The 23,720-nt window shown below is 32.1% G+C and overlaps 1 protein-coding gene across 2 annotated transcripts in view; it reads left to right on the forward strand.

The window, feature by feature from the left end:
• Window positions 1–23,305, forward strand: part of LOC129950271 (uncharacterized) — a 36,692-nt gene extending 13,387 nt beyond the window's left edge. The window contains exons 2-4 of one of the 2 annotated variants that reach the window (XM_056062154.1): window positions 6,633–6,696; window positions 19,672–20,049; window positions 20,110–23,305. In XM_056062154.1, coding sequence (XP_055918129.1) covers window positions 6,637–6,696; window positions 19,672–20,049; window positions 20,110–23,097 — 3,426 coding nt within the window. In that variant the 5' untranslated portion in view covers window positions 6,633–6,636 and the 3' untranslated portion in view covers window positions 23,098–23,305. Of the gene's footprint in view, window positions 1–6,632; window positions 6,697–19,668; window positions 20,050–20,109 lie in introns of both variants that reach the window. The other variant, XM_056062153.1, reaches the window with a different exon arrangement.
• Window positions 23,306–23,720: the final 415 nt, after the last annotated feature.

Consider the following 23,720-nt stretch of genomic DNA (forward strand, 5'->3'; position numbering starts at 1 on the left):
ACGTTCCTGATAACATTTACAAAAAAAGCAGAAAATCCATGTTATTAGACAAAATAAACTTTTTAATCATTTGCATTTATCGATGGATAAATAATAATAAGTTATGAATCTTAGCAGTCGAGAATTGTGCGAATATGTGTGAAATATAATGTAATGCAATTTTAGACAAAAACACGGAAACATACAGTGTCCATTTATTGTATATATATTTACTTTATAAATAAAAACAAAAACTGAAAAAAAAAATCTGTCACCTCGAAAATTTTTTTAATACAAAATGATTTTATCTCCAAAACAATTTTGTGCAACGAAAAATAACGTCTGGTACAATTTTGAGAAAAATCGAATTGAAATTTAAAAAAAAAAACATTACTCAAAGTTGGTAAAAAATGAATTTTGACTCAAATATCCTTTCAAAACTTTGAGATATTGGCTTTAAACTACTTTTATCTTTTAAAAAATATTTTTATCAACATTCAATAAAATTTTGAGTAAAATCCAATTGACATTTTTTTTACAAAAAATAAAATCTTAAACTTAACAAAAGTTGGTAAAAATTGATTTTCGACTCAAATATCTTTTTGAAACTTTGAGATATTGGCTTTACACTTCTTTTATCTTTTAAAAAATATAGTTTTCAACATTCAACAAAATTTTGAGAGTAACCTCATTGACAGTCTTTTACAAAAAATAAAAACCTAAAAAAAACAATACTAAAACTTAGTAAAAATTTACTTTCGATTCAAATAGCTTTTCAGAAATGAAAAATATTGTCGTCAAACTTTTTATTTCACGGAAAATATTGTTTTCGACATTCAGTAGTTTTTTTTATAAAAATTCAACAGTCCGTTTTTCATAAAAAATAAAATCTACAAGAAATAGTACGGAAATTTGGTAAAAAATGATGTTCGGTTCTTGATATCTCTAAAATTAATTTTATTCATCCAATTTGTAAAAATTTAAGAAATGCTACTAAAATCGGTAAGAATTTGTTTTCGACTAAAAATCTATTTAACAAAACTAGATTTTTAAACTAAACTATTTCTTTATATGAAAAATATTGATGGTAATTTTAAAATTTTTAAGAATAATTCAACTGACAACTTTTTTAACCCGACACGAAAACCTACAAACTTTTAAGCAAGACAAATCGACAGACGGGATGGAAAGTTATCAGTGTGGGTCGCGTCCATTTTTTTTTTATTAATAGCTACAAATAACAATGGTAAGCATGCATTAGGATATATGTACATATATAGAGTCCTTGGGAAATCGACATTCTATTTGAATACGTTTTTTTGTATTAAAACTCAATGTGTAGTGGCACTTGGGCTAGATATTTTATGAAATCTGTGCATGGAATTACTTTGTTTTCTAAATCGGACTTTAATTTTGTAAAGAAGCATGTAGCTTATCCAGAAGATCGTTAACCATGCTAATATCTGATAAATAAGGAAGTAGCTGCAAGAATATGCAAGTAGGTGACGACATGGTACCTATATGTAATGTATGTTCAAGTCTAAGGGTACCCTTTTTATCAAAGAAAATATCGTGAAAGACAATAAAAACATACATGTATGTATATCATCTTATTACCTTTTCTTAACAACTTGTGTGATATCAACAACAATTTTTTTCTATTGTAATTAAATCTGACATTTGTCTTATTATACACATGTACATACATATGTTAATAAAAGCAAAAGAAACTACACAATGATTCCCACATCTTTTTATACAACCGATCTTACTTAATTTAAGTACCATCCCACAACAAGACTACACTAGGTTTTTTTTAACGAATGTTGTAGTCTTTGCTGTCTTGCAATTGTTTTTAAGAATATAAGCCACAACAAAAAGGAAAGCACAGCAACAAAATAATAAAAACACACAAAGAGTGCACGGAATTATGACAATGATCTAATGCGTTGGCACAGGCGTTTAGACACGCTTGCTAAACCGTCATCGCGCCGACACAAGCAAAATCCATTTTTATTATGAAAAATATGGAATAAAAAAGATTTCCGTTCCATAGTCGAATTACGCGCATCGCGCATTCAAAACCATTACATAAGTGCATAGTGATATACCTATAGCAGAGAAGTAGAAATCTTTTGTATGCGTTTGTCTCCGAACCGAACCGAACCCGAACACGACCGGCCCTCGATCCGGAAAAAGTGGAACTCGTATGACCGTACGGCATTTCAGTGCACAGGTAATTGCAGCAAAATAATAGTCACATCATATTATACCCAACACCAAACCTAACCAACATGGGCTGGGCTTTGAGTGGTTTCGGGATATATGTATATAAATATTTAATTTACAGTCAAATCGCTCTAACGTAGACACTTTAAATCAAACTCTGGTATTTGAATGTTTGCATTTTTCTACAACATGATAATAAACTTACTGTTTTTGTTTTGCTTGCGAGATATACGAGTAAGAACTATATGGCAAGTTTTGCATTCGTAAAACATTTCGAACACGATATTTTAATTAAACATGAATTACTATGGTAGACAAGTCGAAAGATAGTGAGTCTCCCCTGAAGCCCAAAGCATTGGGTCGATTGATTTCAAACTTGGAAATTAAAGTTTTAAGCCATTTTGCGTAAGAAGTTTTTTTTCTGTATTTTTTTAGGATTTAAAATAAAAGTATTCGAATTTTCTATAAAATATACATTTTTTTTTAAATTCGATACCTTAAAAACGGGTTAATATTTTGTATCGAAAATTAAATTTAAAATGTATAATAATACGAGTAAGCTCAAAAGAACTACATTCTAAAATTGAAAAACATTTTATACGATTTTCGCAAAAATAATCTAATAAATCAAGGCTTTTTTTGATTATTTAAATGGCATTTAAATTTTTGAACAACAATTTATTTTATTGGCAAATTTTAGAAAATACGTTGCCAAAAAAAACTCTTTAATGCGTAGATTAGATATCTATTGAAATTCAATGAAGAGACTTTTGACCGTAGTCGCGGATCTTATTTAGACTGAAGTCTCTGCAGTCTATTGCTGTAGTATAATTATACGGAAAAGAATTATCTACATAAAATATGAGACTGATGGCGGTTAAGATGGTGCAGTAGTTGTTTTTTGCTTTCAAGGAAAGGTGTGTGAGCGATTTCTAATAGATATTTTTTTCTAGGTTATTTGTTTTTTATCCATCTGATTCGCATCCGATACGTACGTAAATGGGTCTTCATCTATAAATACTTTTAGATACATACCTAAACTATCTGCCTTAAACAACAATGCAAATGAGGTTAATCTATGACAACTTAATTTAAACTTAGTTTACTTTTACTTTTTTACTTTATTTACAATATTTTGTTTATGCTAAGAAAATATATACATACGTACATATCGTCCCGTTTCTATGTGAACCTTGTATCTATTAAATTTTATTTGTATTTTATTTTATCTACTTGTAAAAAATCTGTATTTTTACGAAATTATTGCAATTTTATGTTCTTTTTATTCATTTGAAAATATGACACATTACCAGGATATTTAGGTTGTTTTTTTTTCTATTAAGGGAAAAAATCTCTCTTGGCTTACAGAATTCAAATATTTTGTATTTTAGACACGAGGTTCTCATAGAAACTGAGCGATATAGACAAAAAAGTATATTGTTTGTTTTTCAATTTTCTCAAAAACTAGAGAACATAGACACCAATAACTTTCAGTAGTTATCTACATTCTTGATTATGATAATACTCAGTGATTTTTTCATAAGTGTTGGCTTTGAAGTCAATTATCTCAAAAACTATTTATAGAAATAACTTTATTAAAAATGTATTATAAAGTGTAGAATTCTGGCTTTTGAAAAAGGTATAATTTATAACTGCAAATGCTGCTGTTGTTTTTATTATTTTATTAAGGATTTTAAGTTCAAACAAGAGGATGATAGAACCCTCCCCGCATCCGATAACAAAAAAAGAGGCTGGGATACGACCCATCCCGCCTGTCTATTTGTCTTGCTTAAAAGTTTGTAGGGTTGGGTTAAAAAAGTTGTTAGTTGAATTGGTCTTAAAAATTCTTAAATTACCAACAATATTTTTCATATAAAGAAATAGTTTAGTTTGAAAATCTAGTTTTGTTAAATAGATTTCTAGTCGAACAAATTTGTTTACCAATTTTATTAGAATTTCTTAAATTTTTATAAATTGAATGAATGAATTTAATTTGAGAGATAACAAGAACCGAACATACATTTTGTACCAAATGTGTGTGCTATTTCTTGTTGATTTTATTTTTTTTATAAAAAAAACGGATTGTTGGATTTTTATAAAAAAAAACTAAATCAATTTTTAAAAACTTTTATTAATTTGTTTGTTAATGTGTTTGAATGATTTAAAATTGCATTTAATTTATGAAACTAACTTAATATTAAATTATAAAAACCGATTTTGAAAAATTGATGTTTTTCATAAATATAATAATTAAATAGTAAACATTGTTTTCAATAACAAAATGTTAATTAACGCGGGTTAGTTTTCTATGGTAAGGAATTCTCTTAAGATGCTTACAAATAAGTACACTTTAAAGTGACTATACACCAGTGTATCTTAGTCTAAATAAATTAGGCCAACAAAAATGGCTTCGATTACAAATTATGTGCAACGGCATTTGAAAATACTTACCACTTGACCAACAAAAATGATTTAATTTTTTTCATTCTCAGATACACCATTTGTCTTAACTACCTTCTATATAAAAACGACGCTATTTACAACGTTGGCAGATCCATCGGAACCGGTTCATGAAATAAATATGTTAAACTTTCGGCGCGATCGAAAACCTGTCGCTTGGTTTATTCAAAGTTCATTCAAGGCTTCGAGCCAGCAGTAAGCGTCCGTTCCGTTGCTTGAAGTAGCTAAGTACACATTGGTATCTCTTGCAATACACATTACACAATGTATGTTCTTATGTAGGTTTTATGTAGTCTTGTGCTACCACGGCCAAAAGCTTTGAGCAGAAAGAGTTTATTATTATAGAGCTGTTGTGTTAGGTGTCTTATATGCAGCGTTGCCACAAAGTGTCCAATCAGGTCATTCTTTCTTAAGTTTTTATTTTGGCTTTTGGTTCGAGGCGCTCTGAAATGTACCGCAAAAACTTATATTAGAAGAATTTCAACAAACCAAATTATTATACCTGTAGGACTCTGTAATATGTTAAAGATTGGATTAAATTTCTAAGACAATTAACTAACAGCTTTTTAGTATGCAGATATGTATTACTTGAAGAAAAAACGTGATTTGAGGTAAATTTCCGAACATTCAGCCACACTGTTAGTGAAATTCTTTAACTTATTCAGTTGCCCTGGAAATTTAATGGCAGAAGGACTACAGAATTACTTAGAAGAAATAAACCATGCCGATAATGATATTGAAGGAGTTAAATAGTGGGTTCAATTAAGAGAAGTAAGAAATGGTGGTAAGGAATATTTAATTATTCGTAACTAAAACTTCCGCATAATATTGTATCTCCTGAGAGGGCTTTGTCTTCAATGAACAATATGACAATAGATAATTGAAATGGATTATCTATGAAGTAATTTACTCGTTAATGAACCTTGCGATTTTGCAAAGCAACTAGAATAATTGCAATCCTTAGCCAGACCTTGGAAAAACAAAAATGTAAGATTGAAGCCTCAATGAATAATGGCCGAAAGCCAGGAGATGTTTATGATTTTAACAAATGTAAGAGATTTAATTCATTGAATAAGTAAGAAAACTAATAAGTGAAATTAATTCTTAAGATTGAATATCTATGAGAATTATAAGGTCCTAACTTTTTCCAATTGTTCCCCGTTCTAGTTTGTGGCAACGCTGTTTAGAAATACACTTATAATAGAGTAAGGAATCGGTGTAATGTTCGCACTTATGTATGTGTATGATGACGGTTTTCCGCCAGGGGGAGGGATGTAGTTTCATTGTGTGCGCAGTCGTGAAATAGTCATTTGTTACACCCACGTTGAATGCGTGAAGTTTTCACGTTAAAACAACAACGCTTGTTCGTGCTATCAATAATTCATAAGCTTTGCTAAGTAATTCTTTATACACAGTTTTTATTCTTTGGACATTGGATAATTGGTTAACGCCGATCGTCGCGTCGTCAATGAAGCATTTCTCCTCTGCTTACATAGGTAGGTATGTATTTTGTTTGCCTAGAATTGGACAGCCAGCTGACATTTCACTAAGAAAATAATATTCTAAGAATTTCGACAGACACCATTTTTACAATAACAAAAATTTGGGATTTTAATGCTCTTTAAAATACAAATTTGTGTTTAATTCTTTTATATGTACATACCTACCTATTTGTCCACTTTTAGTAGTATACATTTGGGCACTTGTCAGCATACTAAGCTGTAATTAAGAACGAAATTTATCTGTGTCAACTTTTTGTTTTTATGACAAAGAATACTTTAATGAAAAGAAATGGATTGAATTATGGACTTACTCCTAGGATTTTAATTGGTTTTTATAGTTTAAGATTTTTAATTTAATACTTTTAAATTTTAAGGAACAAAGAAAGTATAAAACAAACATGTACATAAATACATACGTAGAGTTTTGAAAAAAATTTTAAACAATTTTTAATTTCATTTCAGAACAATGCAGAATGGTTCATCACGAGGACCAAGGGAGGATACACTTCCTAATGCTGTAATACAGGTTTGATAATTTATACATACATACATACAGTTGTGGTCTTTTAATAAAGGCTCTGTTTTAAGTTATTGTTGAAAAGGTAGTATTGATTGAAAAATTAATATTGTAAATGAAGTGTTATACAGAGAATTAGCATAAAATAAAATGAAGATTTCAAATAAGCCAGGGGCCCTACTATGTAACTCGATTCTTCAATGAATTTGCTCGAATTCGAAAGATTGATACTATGTATCTATTTGACTCCTTTCGAGTTCCATCTACCACCCTAATTACGCAGGGAATTCGTGATTTTTGCCAAAAATTGCGTTTGGACTTTTGTTTCTTTTCCTCATTTGAAATTCAAAACATGACTCTTTCGATTGAAGTTAAAACTTCGGTTTGTATTTTGACATGGTTTTCTGTGCAATTACAGCGTTCTTGTCACCACCGATTTGGGTTTGGCAACTTTCTGTTGCCGAAAAATTCAATGCTGCTGATAACTTAATAATAATAGAAACAGCATTTTGCCTTTTGCGAATAGTCATGTCGGATGATATCGTGTTAAGTAAGAACATAAATCTTAACAAAACTAAAACAAAAATATACATTTTTCATTAAGAATGCATTCAAATATTCTATCGTATTTATTTGTATTTTCTCACTCAGCTCCATTATTTTGGTATTATCTCTTATTCATCTGCGTTCAATTTGCTCGTACCATTCTTCATTTCTTTGCAATTTTAGCCAAATTCCAACGGTAATAATTATTCTTGTCCAAAAATTTGATGTTTTATTTTTGTTTTTAAAAATTTCTAACAACTCGATACTCGTTCGAAAGTACAACCATTTTTGAAAACAAGTTAGTATAACCGGCATCCGATTCTACTTTCATACGTAGTACGATTTGAAAGTAGAATCGGAAATAAGTTTCGAATTAATCGAAAGTAAGTTAAATAGTAAGACCCCAGATTATTATTTTTGATTTTTTAAAAAACATAAACAAATTTTATAAAAAAATAGTAACAATTCAAGAAAATAGTAAGAAAAATCCATAAATAAGCAAAATGTGGTGGTCACACAATTAGCACAATTAATAAATTAAATACTTTTTTTTCTAACACACCTTGTCTAATTACAGCTTGTAACCTTCAAGGAATACTCTCTAACAGCTTCTTTAACAGCTTCCCAGAGTTTTTGTACATTTGTTGGTTTCCTTAATCCAACCTGATATTCTACATCGCTCCATAGATTGACTATAGTATGGTTCTGGGACACTCCAAGGTAATATATTGATTTGGTGATCACTAGTTCTGAGTTCACTAGCCGCGAAGAGTGCTTAGGATCGTTGTCACTCGTAAGTGTCTACGATAGTGGCAAATTATGGCCAACAAGAGCTCAATGTAGTTTTCTAGCGTGCTCTAATACTGATGCTCGTCCATTCGCTATAGTCTATTTTAAAACCATGCCATGAAAACGCTTCGTGCTTTAGTGCACGCCAAATATGACGCTTGCCTTCGGAGCGCAACCGGTTTAAAATTTTATTTCGACTCATTGCTCCGACTCATTTTTAAAAAATAGTAGCGACGCTTGTCCATATTCCCATAAGCGATTGTTCTTTTTTTTAATAATATTTCACTGCCTTTATGCCGATCATCAGCAGATTTTTTGTTTGGCAGCAGATTTCTTCGGAGGGCGTGAGTTTTAAAAAGTTTAATAGACTTAATTGTCTCACTAGCTTTGCAATTTCTTGAATTGTTTTTCCGTCATTTTTCAACGTTATTATAATCTTTCTGAGCTCAGTTGTATAAGACTGTTTGTCGACCCATCTAATTAAACCTCTGGAAAAACTTACTTTAAATCTAAGATTAATTTTTTTACTAAAATCTGAGCAATATTACTGTTATTTTAAAATTTACACACACAATTTTAAAAATTTGTGCTGGTTATTTGTTCCCATAAACTTTAGGAGTAATATATGCAATTTTGAAATAATATATACAAATGTGTAAATAACAGTACACTTCAAAAGCACAGCACAGTTTGTGACAGTGTGGAAAGTTTTTAACACATTTTTATTCAAGTGATAAAAGTATTTTTTACTAAAACAAAGTATTATGTTCTTCAAAAGATCCCAGTTTTATAACATTAAAACACACTTTGTGAAGAAATTTGTTCACATTTGAAGAACTAAAGTGGACATACAATTACAATAAAAAACTTTAAGATTGAATGTATTTAAATAAATAAGGTGACCCACAGTCAATGAGAACTAGGGCCTAATGACTTACAACTCTCAACCATTCCTGTGTGTGAGAACTGTTGTCAGGGATGGAGGGGACCTAAAGTTTTAAGCCGAATCCGAACGGCTACTACTACTCTTGGAGAATTTGTCAACTCCTAGCACGAGGCAATAACCGTGAAAAAAAACACATGCAGAGTTTGAACCCAGGACCTTTGGCATAACAGCTCAATGCACTAACCATTACGATTTTATGTTTTTACTGTTAGAAACCTTTTTTTCGTATAACTTCTGCAAATATTCTAGACACTGTACCGACGAGCACAGCACACTGATGAAATGTCAGTTAATTAACCCCCGTTGGCCTTAATAATCGGTTTTCAAAGGGCAACTTCGATTTTACAAGTAAATGTCAAACTATTTTCTTACTTCAAGGAAACTTTAATATTTAATTGCATACCCTTTATTTTGTATAACGGATGTATATCTTGTGGGCATTAAAGGTATAGCGTTATTAATAACCGTTTTTGGAATGTCATTCCACTGCCTCTGAATTCCAGCGAAGGGGTTACTTTTGTGCTTAAAATGTTGTTTCAAATTCTTCTCTTCACAATTGCCCACAGGTACTCTATTGATTCTAGGTCTGGGGATTGGGGTGGCCATGGTAAAACCTCAATCTTTTTTATGCAATCCACGTTGTGGTTAACTTCGACTTGTGTTTGGGATCATTGTCGTGTTGGAACGTCCATTTCCAAATGGGCATTAGGCAGCATGGTGTTACAAAAGATGTCTACAGGCTTCAGACTTCATTATGCCCTCCACTTGTCGAATTGGCCTGATTCCTTGGCCAAAGAAACAGCCTAAGACCAAAATTGAACCACCCCTTTGTTTGACCGTCCCTTTATTGTGTTTTGGATTTAGCCTCTTACCTCTTGGCCTTCTGACATTTTGTTTTCCACCCGATCAGTGCATATTGAACTTTGATTCGTCAGTAAATAAGACCGTTTCCCATTTTTGGGGACTCCAATTGAGATGTGTTTTTGGAAAAGCCAAACGAGCTTTCACATTTTTTTTTAATTAGATGGCTCTTTTGCTATTTAAATACAACATAATAGTTGATGGGTCAATGGGTAACCTAAGTTCAATTTTTGCTTCCCTGGATGATTCCGTGTGGTGCTTCGCGGTCTTCTTACTCTATGATGGCACTAACACAACTTTCCACTTCTGATGATTCTACGAGTAGTTGATTTTTGAATGGAATATTTCTTTGAAATTTCTTTTTGTGATGCTCTTTTTTTCAAAGAACTTAAATTTTTGAAAAGAATTTTTTTTTTAAAAAACCGTTTCATCGATCAAAGTCCTGGCTAAAACTTACTACACAAATCATGCTACACGTATAAAAATACCATCCTCAAAATAAATCAGATTCACCGTTATCAACATGAGACGAAAAGAGAATTGGCCACTAGTTGCAAATGTTTTGCACCGCTGAAATCAGTATTGTTTTTGTAAAAGTAGTGCATTTATGGAATTCGCCTGTGGACCAGTGTTTAAGGATTATGAACATTAAGGTGACACATAAAAAAGTCTAGAGCAATACAAATAATTTTATTGGAACAACTTTAGTATACACGAATGTTATATGTTTTGATTGCCGGTGATAGTTGCAAAAGTTTAGCACTAAGGCAGTCCATCTTAATCAAGGGCGGATCCAGACTTTTAATCAGGGGGGTCACACACTTAGCACATAGACAAGTTTTTACTCACTGCTTAAAAGTGTTCTTTAAAGTTCTGTAAAGGTGGCTGACAAAATTTAAATAATATAATGTGCATCTTAACCTTAAATTTACACATTTCAAGGGCACTGCTGCCTAGCAAGGTATGGTCTAACTTTTTTAGTTTGGACGATTCCCTATATATAAAAGCATTCCACGATTCCAAAAGTTTTCTTAATATGCCATATTTAAGAGCTGAAACACAATAGTTTAGAGGGTGCATTTTACGCAGAAATGTAAGAAATTGTTTGAGATAATCTGATATGAAGAATTTTTGGGCTTTTTTTAAGTAGTATTTTCGAATTCATTTTTTATTATTAATATCGCTATCAGTCTGCTTCTAAATTTGTAAGCATCTAAAGCAAATTCACTTAAAAAAAGATTTATTAACTTCCCATAGGAAGTTATTGTAATGGGTCCGATTTGTCAAATTGAAAATTTTGACATTTCTCGACGTTTCAAGGTCCCTAGAGTCGAAATAAAAGATTTTTCGAAAGATGTCTGTGCGTGCGTGTGTACGTACGTTCGTACGTCCGTACGTCCGTACGTCCGTACGTCCGTACGTTCGCGACGTTTTTTTCGTCGTCCATAGCTCAAGAACCAGAAGAGATATCGACTTCAAATAAATTTTGTTATACAGATAATAAGGTAGAAAGATGCAGAAAGGGCTTTCAAGAAAATTGCGTGGGTGGTTTTTTTACCATAGCAGTTTAAAAAAAAGGTGAAAATTTTGGTTAACCCTAAATATCTTACGTACCAAAAACACTAGAGACTTGAATTTAATTTTATATAATAAACTGCAACGTGATCTTAAAGAAATATATTTTTTGAAAAAAATATATCTAACGGTTTTTTTTCTAAATCAAAAAAACTGAAAAAAAAAATGTGTCCCCTCCTAAATTTAACGACTAACATATGATTTCATCTCCAAAACAATTTTGAGCAACGGAGAATAATGTTTTTGAAATCTGATAAAATTTTGAGAAAAATCGAATTGACAGTTTTTTTTATAAAAAATAAAAATCTAAAAAAAACATTACTCAAAGTTCGTAAAAATTAAATATCAATTCAAATATCTCTTCAAAAACTTAAAATTTAGGCTTCAAACTTATTTTATCTTATAAGAAATATTGTTTTCAACATTCAGTACAATTTTGAAGAAAATCGAAGTGACAGTTTTTTTTACAAAAAATTAAAACCTAAAAAAAAATTAATAAAAGTTGGTAAAAATTGATTTTCGACTCAAATATCTTTTCAAAACTTTGAGATTTTGGCTTTAATTTACTTTTATCTTTCAAAAAATATTGTTGTCAACATTCTGTAAAATTTTGAACAAAATCGAATTGACAGTTTTCTTATAAAAAATTAAAAACCGAACAAAAATTAACAAAAGTTGGTAAAAATTGAATATGGATTCAAATATCTTTTCAAAAGCTTGAAAGTTAGACTTCAAACTTATTTTATCTTATAAAAAATATTGTTTTAAGCATTCTGAAAGATGTTGAGAAAAATCGAATTGACAGTTTTTTTACAAAAAATAAAAACCTTAAAAAAAAATTTATAAAGGTTCCTAAAAATTGATTTTCGACTCAAATATCTTTTCAAAAATTGTAGATATTGGCTTTTAACTACTTTTATCTTTAAAAAAATATTGTTGTTAACAGTTAGTAAAATTTTTAAAAAAATCGAATTGATAGTTTTTGTACAAAAAATTAAATACCTGAAAAAATTTAACAAACGTTGGTAAAAATTGATTTTCGACTCAAATATCTTTTCAAAACTATAAAATATTGGCTTCAAACTAATTTTATTTTATAGAAAATATTGTTTTCAACATTGGATAGAATTTTGAAGAAAATCGAATTGACGGTTTTCTTACAAAAAATAAAACTCTAAAAAAAACAAAACTAAAACTTGGTAAAAATTTACTTTCGACTCAAATAGCTTTTCAAAAATTAAAAATATTGGCTTCAAACTTATTTTATTCCACAGAAAATATTGTTTTCGATATTCAGTGATTTTTATATAAAAATCCAACGGTCCGTTTTTCATAAAAAATAAAATCTATAAAAAATAGTACGCAAATTTGGTAAAATTGATACTAGTACATATAGACAAACTTTTAAGCAAGACAAATCGACAGACGGGATGGGAAGTTATCAGTGTGGGTCGCATCCCAGCCTCTTTTTTATTTTTTAATATCCTAAAAGTATTGAAAGAAATAAAATGAACCAATGGGTCGCTAGAACTTGCGTCTTCAAAAAAGTCTGTTAAAAAATATTTGTTATATTTTATGATTTAAAAATCTATCTGCAAAATTAATTTATCTTATTTTATTTTTAATATTATAATGTCATTTTATTTCTCAAGAAAACCTAGATTGAATTAAAATATAAAATTTTTAAATTTTGTCTTACAAATATTTTCGGTATGCAGTTGTTTAGTGCTTATAAATATACATTTGATATGGTGACCCCTTTCTGAGATATCGATTTTTGTAACCAAAAACAAATATATTTTTAAAAATCAAAAAAAATCAGAGAACCAACGTTTTTCGACTTTTTTACCATCGCAATTTCATTGTCATTTATTAAAATCTCGGGTTCGAAACTTTGTAAGAATTTCAAATTTTTTAGACGTAATTGAATACAAGTTTCAGGAATTGAAAGGCAACTTAATATCAATTTGACGATCTCTAGTTCAACTTTTCTTTTTAAGAACCTAAATACAGGGTCCGGCAAAAAAACTTCCGTTTTCTTAGACGTTTATATTTAAAGCGTTTATTTACTAAGTAATTATTTTATTTAATGTAAAATGGCATAGTATTAAATTCAAAAAATTCAATAAAATTATTCTTTTAAATTGTTTGTTTATTTATCATTGCCTTATAGGGTCCATCCTTTTGCGGACCCTGTATGTGCTCTTTTTTTAGAAACAATCTTGAACCCTACGACCCCCCCCTCTCTGGATCCTTCATTAATCTTAATTTGTACCGATGCATGGCAAGAAGAGATCCACTTTTATAAACCTAGTGATTTTTCTTTCCTCACTTATAGTGGTTTTATTATTTAAGAACGTTTCTAACTTTAACTTGAAAAAATCTAAGAATAAAGATTGAAGTTTTTGATAGTCACATTCTCACATAAAGTTCATCTGTTATATTTATCCCTATGAGTAAAATAAAATTTTAATTCAATTGAAATAAATTTAAAATAACTAAACACATAATATTAAAATATTCAAATTAAATTAGAGGAAAAAAAATAATAAAATAAACTAAATATAAAATATAAATCAATTTTATGACTTAATAATTCCTCCACTTGCATTATGATAAATGACTCGATTTCGATTAAAAGTAGCATTAAAAGCTTAATGTTGTGTTTTAAACATTTTTATATTCAAAACGTGGATTTTAGTTTTTTTTTTTTGTTTCTGAAGTATTTTAATGTAAAATAAAAAAGAAATAGATTTCATCAAATTTCGATTTGTCAATTAAGGATAAGCCGGAAGAGTTTATTTTGGGAAACAAGTTATACATAGGTCTTAACAAAATTAAAACATTTATCGTATCCAATATGTGTACCAATCTTTGGAGCTTATTTTTAAATATATGTTCGTGCCTTCGATTTGATTTGAACTCAGATCCCCAGTTGTTAATCAAATATATAGCTACATACAATGCGCGTTATCAGATAAAAACATCTCCTTGCGTAAATGAGTCTAGCTAAACTAAAAGAGCTACAATTTTCATATAATTATTCCTTATGGACGATTCAATTTTTCAGTAAAATAAGTGTTTTCTTTTTTAATGTTGTTTTTTTTTCTGAAATAGCTTAAAAAAACTATTTTAATAAGGATAGCAGCACAAGCACATATTATTTTGAACTTAAACATTAAGGAATTCAAATTTTGTTTTCATTAAACTTAATAATATGTTGATCCTCCCTTTTTGGTGCCGAAAAGTAAATGCAAGTACACTTTTGTGAAGTGTAATAAAGCCATCTTTCAGCAGTTGGTCTTATTACAATTAAGCAAATTGAAATAATGCCAAATTGGTTTTATTTCACTTTTAGCAGTATGGTTTGCCATAAATGCAATTAAACTTTACATCCCCTTAACCTCGCACCTAAAAAAATTGGCCTTATTTCTCTTTTGTAGGCCAATAAGGCCAATTTTTTAAAGTTGATCTTATTTCATTTGGTCTTTTTTGACGGCACCTCCTTTGTTGGCATTGACTTCATAGATTGGATTTGGAAATAAATCGTACAGCTTTCCAATGTTGTTCAAAGAAATGGCTGAACAGGTACTTTTAATGCCTTCAATTTATTCTTTATTTGGAAATTGTTTTTCAGATTCACAAACCAGTGCAATAAAGTTATGTTTTGGCCTTAGATCAATTAATTTATCACCCGGCAGTGTGGATTAGAAGTTTATTATGTTGATAATGCCGTGTCAACTAATTTTCGAGCACGTTTTTGTGAAAAATGCCGATAGATATCACTTGTAGACTTTTACCGATCTTTTTGGCTATGTCATATAGCCTAAGTAATAAGCTCCAAGTCTCGGTTTATCTTCAACAGTTAGGGATTTACCTTCACCCATTGTATTTGGAATAGATAGCACGAGTAGCAAATAAAGTGAATAACTGCATCGCACGAACTTGCTCATGCATCCAAAGAGTCTGTTTAAAAGAATTTCATGTGTTTTATGATTTAAAAATGTAGCCGCAAAAAAAATGTTCCTATCGTTCCAATTTTCAATTTTTGATAAAAAATTTGGTATGAAACAAAAACACGTAAAACGAATCGGCTTAAAGTCTTACATTCCAAATTTTGAGTAAATCAACCCAATGGTCTGGGCTGTAGGGGCCAGGACGAACGGACGGATGGAATGAGGGGAAGGGGCACTTTTTTCGCCTTCTCTATCATGTAACGTTTGGCTAAGATCTCGAATTCGAAATTTTGTACGAATGCAAAACTTTCCCAATAGACCCGAGGATGAAAAAAAGCACAACCTTCAATCGAAATTTTTCAAAACAGCAAACGGTATAAAACGCGATTATTCCTTTTCATAATTATGTTTTTTGTCAGTGAGAGTGAATACAAGGTAAAGATAAGATAAAACAAAAAGAAGCATTTTATAGGGGGTGTGCTTACATGATGACGCGCAGTGTATACGCGAGCTTTAAACTATGAAGTTTTTTTCTCTTCACCGCGACGGCCGCTCCACCATAGGTATTATATGAAGTCATATACGGAAGATGTATGCATAAACATTATACAATTTTAATTAAAAACATGTTTACTGCCCCTGATTTGGACTACCTAAGTTTTTAAAAATAAAAAAAAATGTGTCAGCCTGAATTTCAGTGCCTGTCTGAATGTTGGTTTAAATAAGACTAGAAATAGGTACGGTTTAGCTGATTCACAACGCCTTTGTTGTTGTTATATTAAATAACACCTTGCTTGTACATGTGTATATACAAATTTCTCGACTTCCGCTTTTCTATACTGTAATATGCAAACTTCGCTTAACTAAGGAAAGGGAAAATAAATTAAGAAAGAAAACAACATCTTGGCCAGATGTACCATCGCATAGCCCAACGTTAGCTATCATCATGATGTGTTGTTTATACGTCGCCGTCCGAGAGATTGTTTATTGTGTTACTACTGATTTCGAGAAGTTGTCGGCCAAGTTAATGGTGACGCGAAGCGACGATACTACGGTAGGCAGTGAAAAAGGTGTACATCAAAGAATAAGTTCGTTCAACTAGGAAGGCATTGAAAAAATAAATGTGTGGTACGCGTGTAGGTATGTTGTGTCTGCTTGAAAGAAATATAATAAAATCTCTATTCGTTCTTGTTAGGTATTTTGTATCTTGTACATACTACCTAGTAGCAAAGATACAAACATTGTTCACGTCTTCACGAGTTTCAAAGTGAAGATGGCACATGATACCTATAATGTGCTAAGGGCGAGAGAAAATTAATAAATGAAATATTTTCTTGTCCTTAGTTTATAAATTGTGGCTATATCGAAGGGTTAGGCAGTATTTCTTAAACTAATTGCAAAATGTTAATAATATAAAAAATAACTAAAAATAGGTTTTCTAAGTAATACCAATCTGACAAAATCGTTCTTAATTTAAATTGGTTCTCATTCTACCTTCGAAACAAATGCCAGAATGTGCGAATCAAAGGTTCAGTGCTCGGCCCTATACTTTTTATTATTTATATAAATTCACGCAAGCTGTGATCATTCTAGTTGTACCGTTTCTTGCATGCCACTTGAATGTGTAACAGGATTTAAAAACCTTGGCATAATACTAGACTCAAAACTGAACTGGAAGTCACACATCATGAGTGTTAAAAATAACATGTACATATATTATTTTGAACAACATTTTTCTCTTGCGAAAAATAGTACCACCAAACCTACTTACATCTATCTATTATGCATTAGCTAAATCTCGCTTAGAATATGGTATTTCCTGCTGGGGAAGTGCATTTGTCAGCCAGCAATCTACAGCCTTTTATCACAGCCCAAAAGATCATTAGAATAATGCTTCACAAACCTAGATGAAAACCCTCATTTCCGTTGTTTAAATCGCTCAATATACTCGTATTACCACTTCGGCATCTTTATTTTTATAAAGTATTGGGACTGTTCTATCTGCGGGGTGGTCACAATACATTAAGAAGAAATGCCATAAATCGCTCGTTGAGTTCGCCAGCGTCTACTGTGACTTTCCAAAGAACTAGAACGCAGCATCTTAGACGCTTCTGTACTTTTAAAGCTCCATTTATATATAATAAACTTCCAGCAGCCAATGCCACAGGTTCTTAAAAAATCGTAGAATTTGGCTCTTTTCTAAATCAGATGTGGAAGACTTAATGCGTGTAGTAGCTTGACCTTATACCACGACAACCTAAACCATAAAAAATATAGTTTTACTTGCTTTACTTAAATTAATTGCCATCCATAATTTTAAATTCATATCTCATTATAAATTCATATTCTCTCTCACCTATTCCTTGTCCAATCCTAAAATCTTCATCTGATGCAAATATATCTCTCCTTTTTTGTAGTGGTCTCTTACTCTCTTACAGCAGTAACTTTGACCCGGTTTTTAATCTAAATCAAAAGTATATCTAATGAAAACGCACTTTACACTGGTATCCGTACCACACAGTGCATGATACCATTTCATTTTATAATTCAATGTCAAACACTGTTTTGTCTTCTATAGTTTTCATGATTATAATTTAATGAGTAATTATTTTTATAATACATTATGTATAATTAAATACCGTTAAGCTTTTAATAACGAATTTATTTATACTTTATGTACAAAATATAACTAAATACTTAATGTTAACTTTACGGTATTAATCATTTTAAATAAACATTATTTTGCTAAGACAATCATTTTAAACATATGAAATGGAAATAAATCTAAATCTGAATCTAAAATGATATTTTAACGTTGTTGACAATACGTATTGGAGAGCCAATCTTCTACGACCAACAACTATTGTAAGAACTTTTTGATGATCAAATGAAAGTGTATAATGGGGAGAATTTTGGAAGAATAGGTTTCTCAAGAAAACACAAAGAAACTTCAAACAATTGTTGTTCCATTTTCAAATCCGCTGACCAGGATGGTATCACCGCTATTGTCCTGAAGTAGTGTTTTTCAACGCTGACAAAACCATTGTGTATAAGCTTTTCCATATGCCCAACGCTATAGGTCTTTCTTCAAATGGATGGAAAACAGCATTTGTCCATTCTGTCCCTAAAAAAGGCTTATCCTCCTCTAACTACTGTCCAATTACACTTGCATACTTACCTTCATTCCAAAGTCATAGTCTCGGTGACTAATTGTACCTCAAAGCAAAATATATTGAAAAACTATAATGGCGACAGTATGGCTTTCGCAGCAATAGGTCCACTGTTGGTGATCTGATGGTTTATATTACCGAATAGTGGAAGTGATAATGATATAATTTGGCAACAAGCTCTCCCATCGAAAATGCTTGCAATTGGTATGGATCGGTAATTATCTTTCGGAACAAATTTAAGAAACACAAAATTAACGCTGGTGTATCTGTTTTATTTTCGATAATCTTCCTTTTTTTTTATAAATGATCTTTTATTTCAAACTTTTAATCCCCGTAATTGTTACGCTGACCGGACCGCAGTAAGATCAGCTTTTCATCATCGTCATTAGATTTTCATCCTTGTCATTCGGAAGCGGACTACCAACGGCAACCTACGATAAGCTCCTTAAATTCTGATCTTGACAGCATTGTACAACAGGGAATACAAACCTTGTAGAATTGAATGCATCAAAAACTCAATGCTGTCTACTGTCGCAAAAGCGTAAACCTCCCCTAATGTTACTATCTATTCTTGCATAAAGGAGACTGAATAGCTTTTAATTCTAAGTATAAGCAACACTTTATTATGTAAGGTAGCTTAAAATGTGCTGTAAAAACGCATTAGGTGCAAAGCAGCCCAGATAAATGATATAAAACAAAATTAAAAGGAAAGTTTTCTAAGTGATTTTAATAGGAAAAAAAAGTTTTAAATGTCAGCTAAAAATCTTGTCTTACCTTATTGTTTCTTACAATTCTAATTCTACATAAAATCCTAAATCAATTGAGGATTATTTTAATTACTGTAGCTGAAAGCTGAATTACTTAAAGTTTAAAAACCTGATTGTTTCATGACTCGACTTAAAAAGAATAATAACCACTTGAAATTGGAAAAATGTAGACAAAAATTTAAATTTTTCTCCTCTCCACCTTTTCTCTATTTAAAATAACATTTAAAGCACTTGCATAGTGTTTACAAAAGTTATTTCGTTTAGCTTCCATGTCATATTCAAAACACAATTTTCCACTATCATTACACTCATAACATTTATTTGCTTTAAAAAATCTAATTGGCTTTTCTTATGGCGTAACATTTTTTTAGCAGGAAGACGCAAACTGGACTCCTCTTCATGAAGCGGCTGCTACTGGAGATGATAAAAGACTTCAAGCACTTCTTATAGCAAATACCGATCGCACCGCCAAGGATTCAAAACACGGAAACACTCCGCTCCACGAGGCTGCATGGCGTGGCTTTAGTAGATGTGTTAATATTCTTTGCACTCCACCTAATCCCAAGAAAGATCAAAAAGATAAAAAGCTCAAGGGAGTCCTTCAAGAAACTTTGGGTGCTCTGCATAGTGCTTTGTTAGGTATTAAAAATGATGGAGGTTTTTCGGCACTGCATTTAGCTGCTCAAAATGGTCATAATCAAAGCTGTAGAGAAATCTTGTTGGCTGGAGGTGATCCTGATATCCAAAATAATGTAAGTATTGATAAGACCCTTGTAATATTTTAACACACTTTTTTCAATTTTTTTTTTCAGTACGGAGATACCGCTCTGCACACAGCTTGTCGTTATGGTCATGCTGGGGCAACACGTATTCTCCTATCTGCCAATTGCGATTCCAACAAAGCGAATCTTAACGGCGATACTCCGCTTCACATCGCATGTGCAATGGGTCGACGAAAGCTGACTAGAATCCTGTTAGAAGCTGGCAGTAACCCTGCTTTACAGAATTCCCAGGAAGAAACACCTCGTGATATTTCAACCCGAAAAAACTACAATGAGATTCTTAACATTCTCGATAATCCTAGAAGACCTCGCAGGGAAAAAGAAAAATCCAGTGGAGGTGGTGGAGATAAAAATTCAAGCCACAGGAAGAGGCAATCCAAAGGTGATCATGTGGATGGTGCAGCAAATCCTGTTAGTTGGTCCCCATATGGCTGTCATTATTTTCCCGATCCCAGTTCATTCCCTTCACCCAAACTTGACACGTTACCAAAGGAACCTTTAAAAAAAGGCGAACAATACTTTCTCGACTTGGCTGGCAACATTTGTAAGGGTCCAGTTGGTATTGGAAATACTTGCTACTGCGGACCATTCTTTAGACACATCGAAGATAAGATCAATAAAAATCGTAAAAGTCTGCGGAAGTATGTCTTCAAGGCAACTGAGAGGCTAGATAGTAAAGTTCAAGCTTTAGCTATTCGGACTGACGACCAAATTGAGCAATTGACGCGATCTATGATTGCTGACCGCATCCGTTGTGAAAGTAGACGCCTGCATTTAGAACACTGGTTGAAGCGTGGTGAACCTTGTCGGGTTACAACAGCTGGTCATCAGTCCCGACCACGAAAAAAGAGTAATACTCTAAGTAGATGCAAAAGCCTTGAACTTCTTGATGACGAAAGCATTCATGGCAGTAAAATGCAAAATTCAAAGAGCTTCGATGTGTTGGAAGAAGCCCAGGTTACGGTACATCGTGAGGCCGAAGTAAGTGATGATGGTCATATATCTGTGACAAGTCTAGGTCGAACAGATAGAGATGAAGAAAGGTGGGGCCGCTTAGAAACTGATTATTTTAATGTCTCCGAACGGTTAGAAGAGCTTCTTGCTAAAACCAATGAAATTTTGGAAATGGAAAAGGAAGCAAGTAAAAAAAGAAAAGAGGGGCTTCTTATCTTTTCTGAGCCGACCGTCAAAAGAAGAGAACGGAGAGCTCAAAATGTTTTGTCTATGGGAAACGATATTATTGAACAGCTGCAGCAAGTTTCGCTTGAAAACCAACCAGAAGAGGATCTTAACCAAATTACTGTTTTGCCCTTAGAAGAAGACGATTCAAAGCCAGAACAATCCGCTTCGGGTTTTAGTGGAAAAACAAGCGACTATGCATCATACCTTTCTACAATGCAGGCACAACAATCCAGTAGTTTTCCACTCAACGACAAATATCAGCCCTTTTCGCAAATCCACAGCAACGAAAATATGCTTCATGATGTCATAACAGCCATTCGAAAGGATCATCAAATGGTTAAGGAACTAATTGAATCGGAGACACTTAACGAAATGGAAAACACACATGAAGACAAACTCAGCTATAAAGACGAACAAACACTTCTCAATGTGAACGGGTTCTTTCAAAACACGTGCTTTGAAGATGGCGTAGGAGATTCTCCAAGCAATAGCCTTAAAGCTGAGAACAAGGTCACAATGACATCAATGAAAAATATTTCTGAACTTTGTGAAAAACCGTTTGAAATTCCTACTTACGCTGAATTGAATAAGTTGAAGCCTAGGATGGAACCAATTTCTAATCAATCAAAAGATTGGCGACGTAAAGCAATTAAAAATTCAAACAGAGATCTGGAAGAATTACCAGAGCGGGTAAATGGAACCATTAAAAAAGTGGAAATAAAAAACAGTGAAATAAAAACTTTGAAGAAGCCATCCATCCTAAAACGGAGCAAGGTTCAGGAGCTTGTTGCTCGATTACAAGGCAAACTTAGCAGCTCAGTTGTAGCGAAGCCCACTGATCACGATTCGTCGGAAAGTAGTGAAGATGAGCAAAACGATCAGAATGAGGCAAACCAGTTGGAAAATAATCAAATGAAATTGGGTGCTTATACCTCTTATAGACAACCGCAAATGAATTCGCCAAATAATAGTACTGTAGGGTCGGCCAACAACATGGTACAAACAAATTCAACATTAAGTTTATACTCCACCATTGTTCCGAACAACAACTATCCTTATCGCTTTATACCCAAAGATGCATATTTCCATGAATTACCAAACAGGGGCCGACAAAATCTGCAGGCTCATTCTTTCTCCAATCTGCCAGAAAAACAAATCCAGCAGCTTCCCATAACTCTTCCTAATAACTACTATCATCACCAAAAACCTTTACAGAATCAACCACAGCAGCATCAGCATCAGCACCAGCACCAAACGTGGAGTTGCATTCCTAATGATATACACATTCCAATTGCTCTCCAGCAACAGCAACAGCAACAGCAACACCAGCAGGATCTCCAGCTAAGTGCTCCTCTTGTGAGCCGTCCTTACTCATCCCCTTATAACAATATGCCACCTCTAATGGTACACACTCCTCCACAACCTTTGCGACCCCCGGTTACCGAGCGTCTTCTCTCCAATCGAAAATTCATGCCTCTTAATAGCAGTTCTCCGGATTATGAGTTGCCCACCACTCCCGTTAATATTAAGAATTGCAATCAGGTGCAAAATGCGAACATTCTAATTCAGCAATCTTCCACCTCCGGTTTGATGACTTCCATGGATCAAAATCACCAGCACATGGTGGAACGTGATGTTAGTAATGACTCCGGTTTTAGTACTCGAATTTATGGAGGAGGAAGTGAATCACATCGACCCAGTCCCAGTCTCTCAGGACACACTGATTACGGAGGAATGCAGTCACCATCACACGGCGTTATATATCCAAGTGGACATGTTCAATCAGAAGTTGGAGATGTTACGTATTATATGGCAAATATCTCCAGTTTAGTTTAAGTATTGTTTTGTTTATATATATTTATGAATTAAAAATAATTTAACCTTATTAATAGTTATTATTAAAGCACGTAACAAAATTTCCTTATTTAATTTTTTCTCCATTATTTTTAATTAAACCATTAAAAATGTAAATGTATTTACTTAATTATTTGTAAGTTTATGTTTATAAAAAAAAAACAATAATTGAATTATAAAGAAAAAGACATTCGTATTGTTTTTATTTTAACGGAAAAGTTTAACTTGAAGCCTTGATGTAAACAAAGGCTCAAATTTGTAAACATTTAAAACCTACTTTTAATCATTTTACAATTCGAAGTCAACTCGAAAAATGAGTTTTAAAATGAGGGATAACTCCTTGACCATTTCAAACGATATAAAGTTTGGTTTAACGCTAAGGCACTCCTATAACTTTAAAAGCATCAAAATGCGTCTTTATCTTTTTTCAAGTATACTTTATCCATTTGAGGTTTGTCATTTCATAACAAACATTGGGCAGGTTCAGGCAACAGACTTCATTTGCAGACAACTTCATTTTTTGAACGTTAATATTGACCAAGGCAACAAGTTAGTTATTCAAGTGTCATGAATTTCAAATTCAGAACTTTACTTGGCAAACCTTT

This window comes from Eupeodes corollae, chromosome 3 (genome assembly GCF_945859685.1).
Source record: "Eupeodes corollae chromosome 3, idEupCoro1.1, whole genome shotgun sequence".
NCBI classification, from domain to species: Eukaryota; Metazoa; Arthropoda; class Insecta; order Diptera; family Syrphidae; genus Eupeodes; species Eupeodes corollae.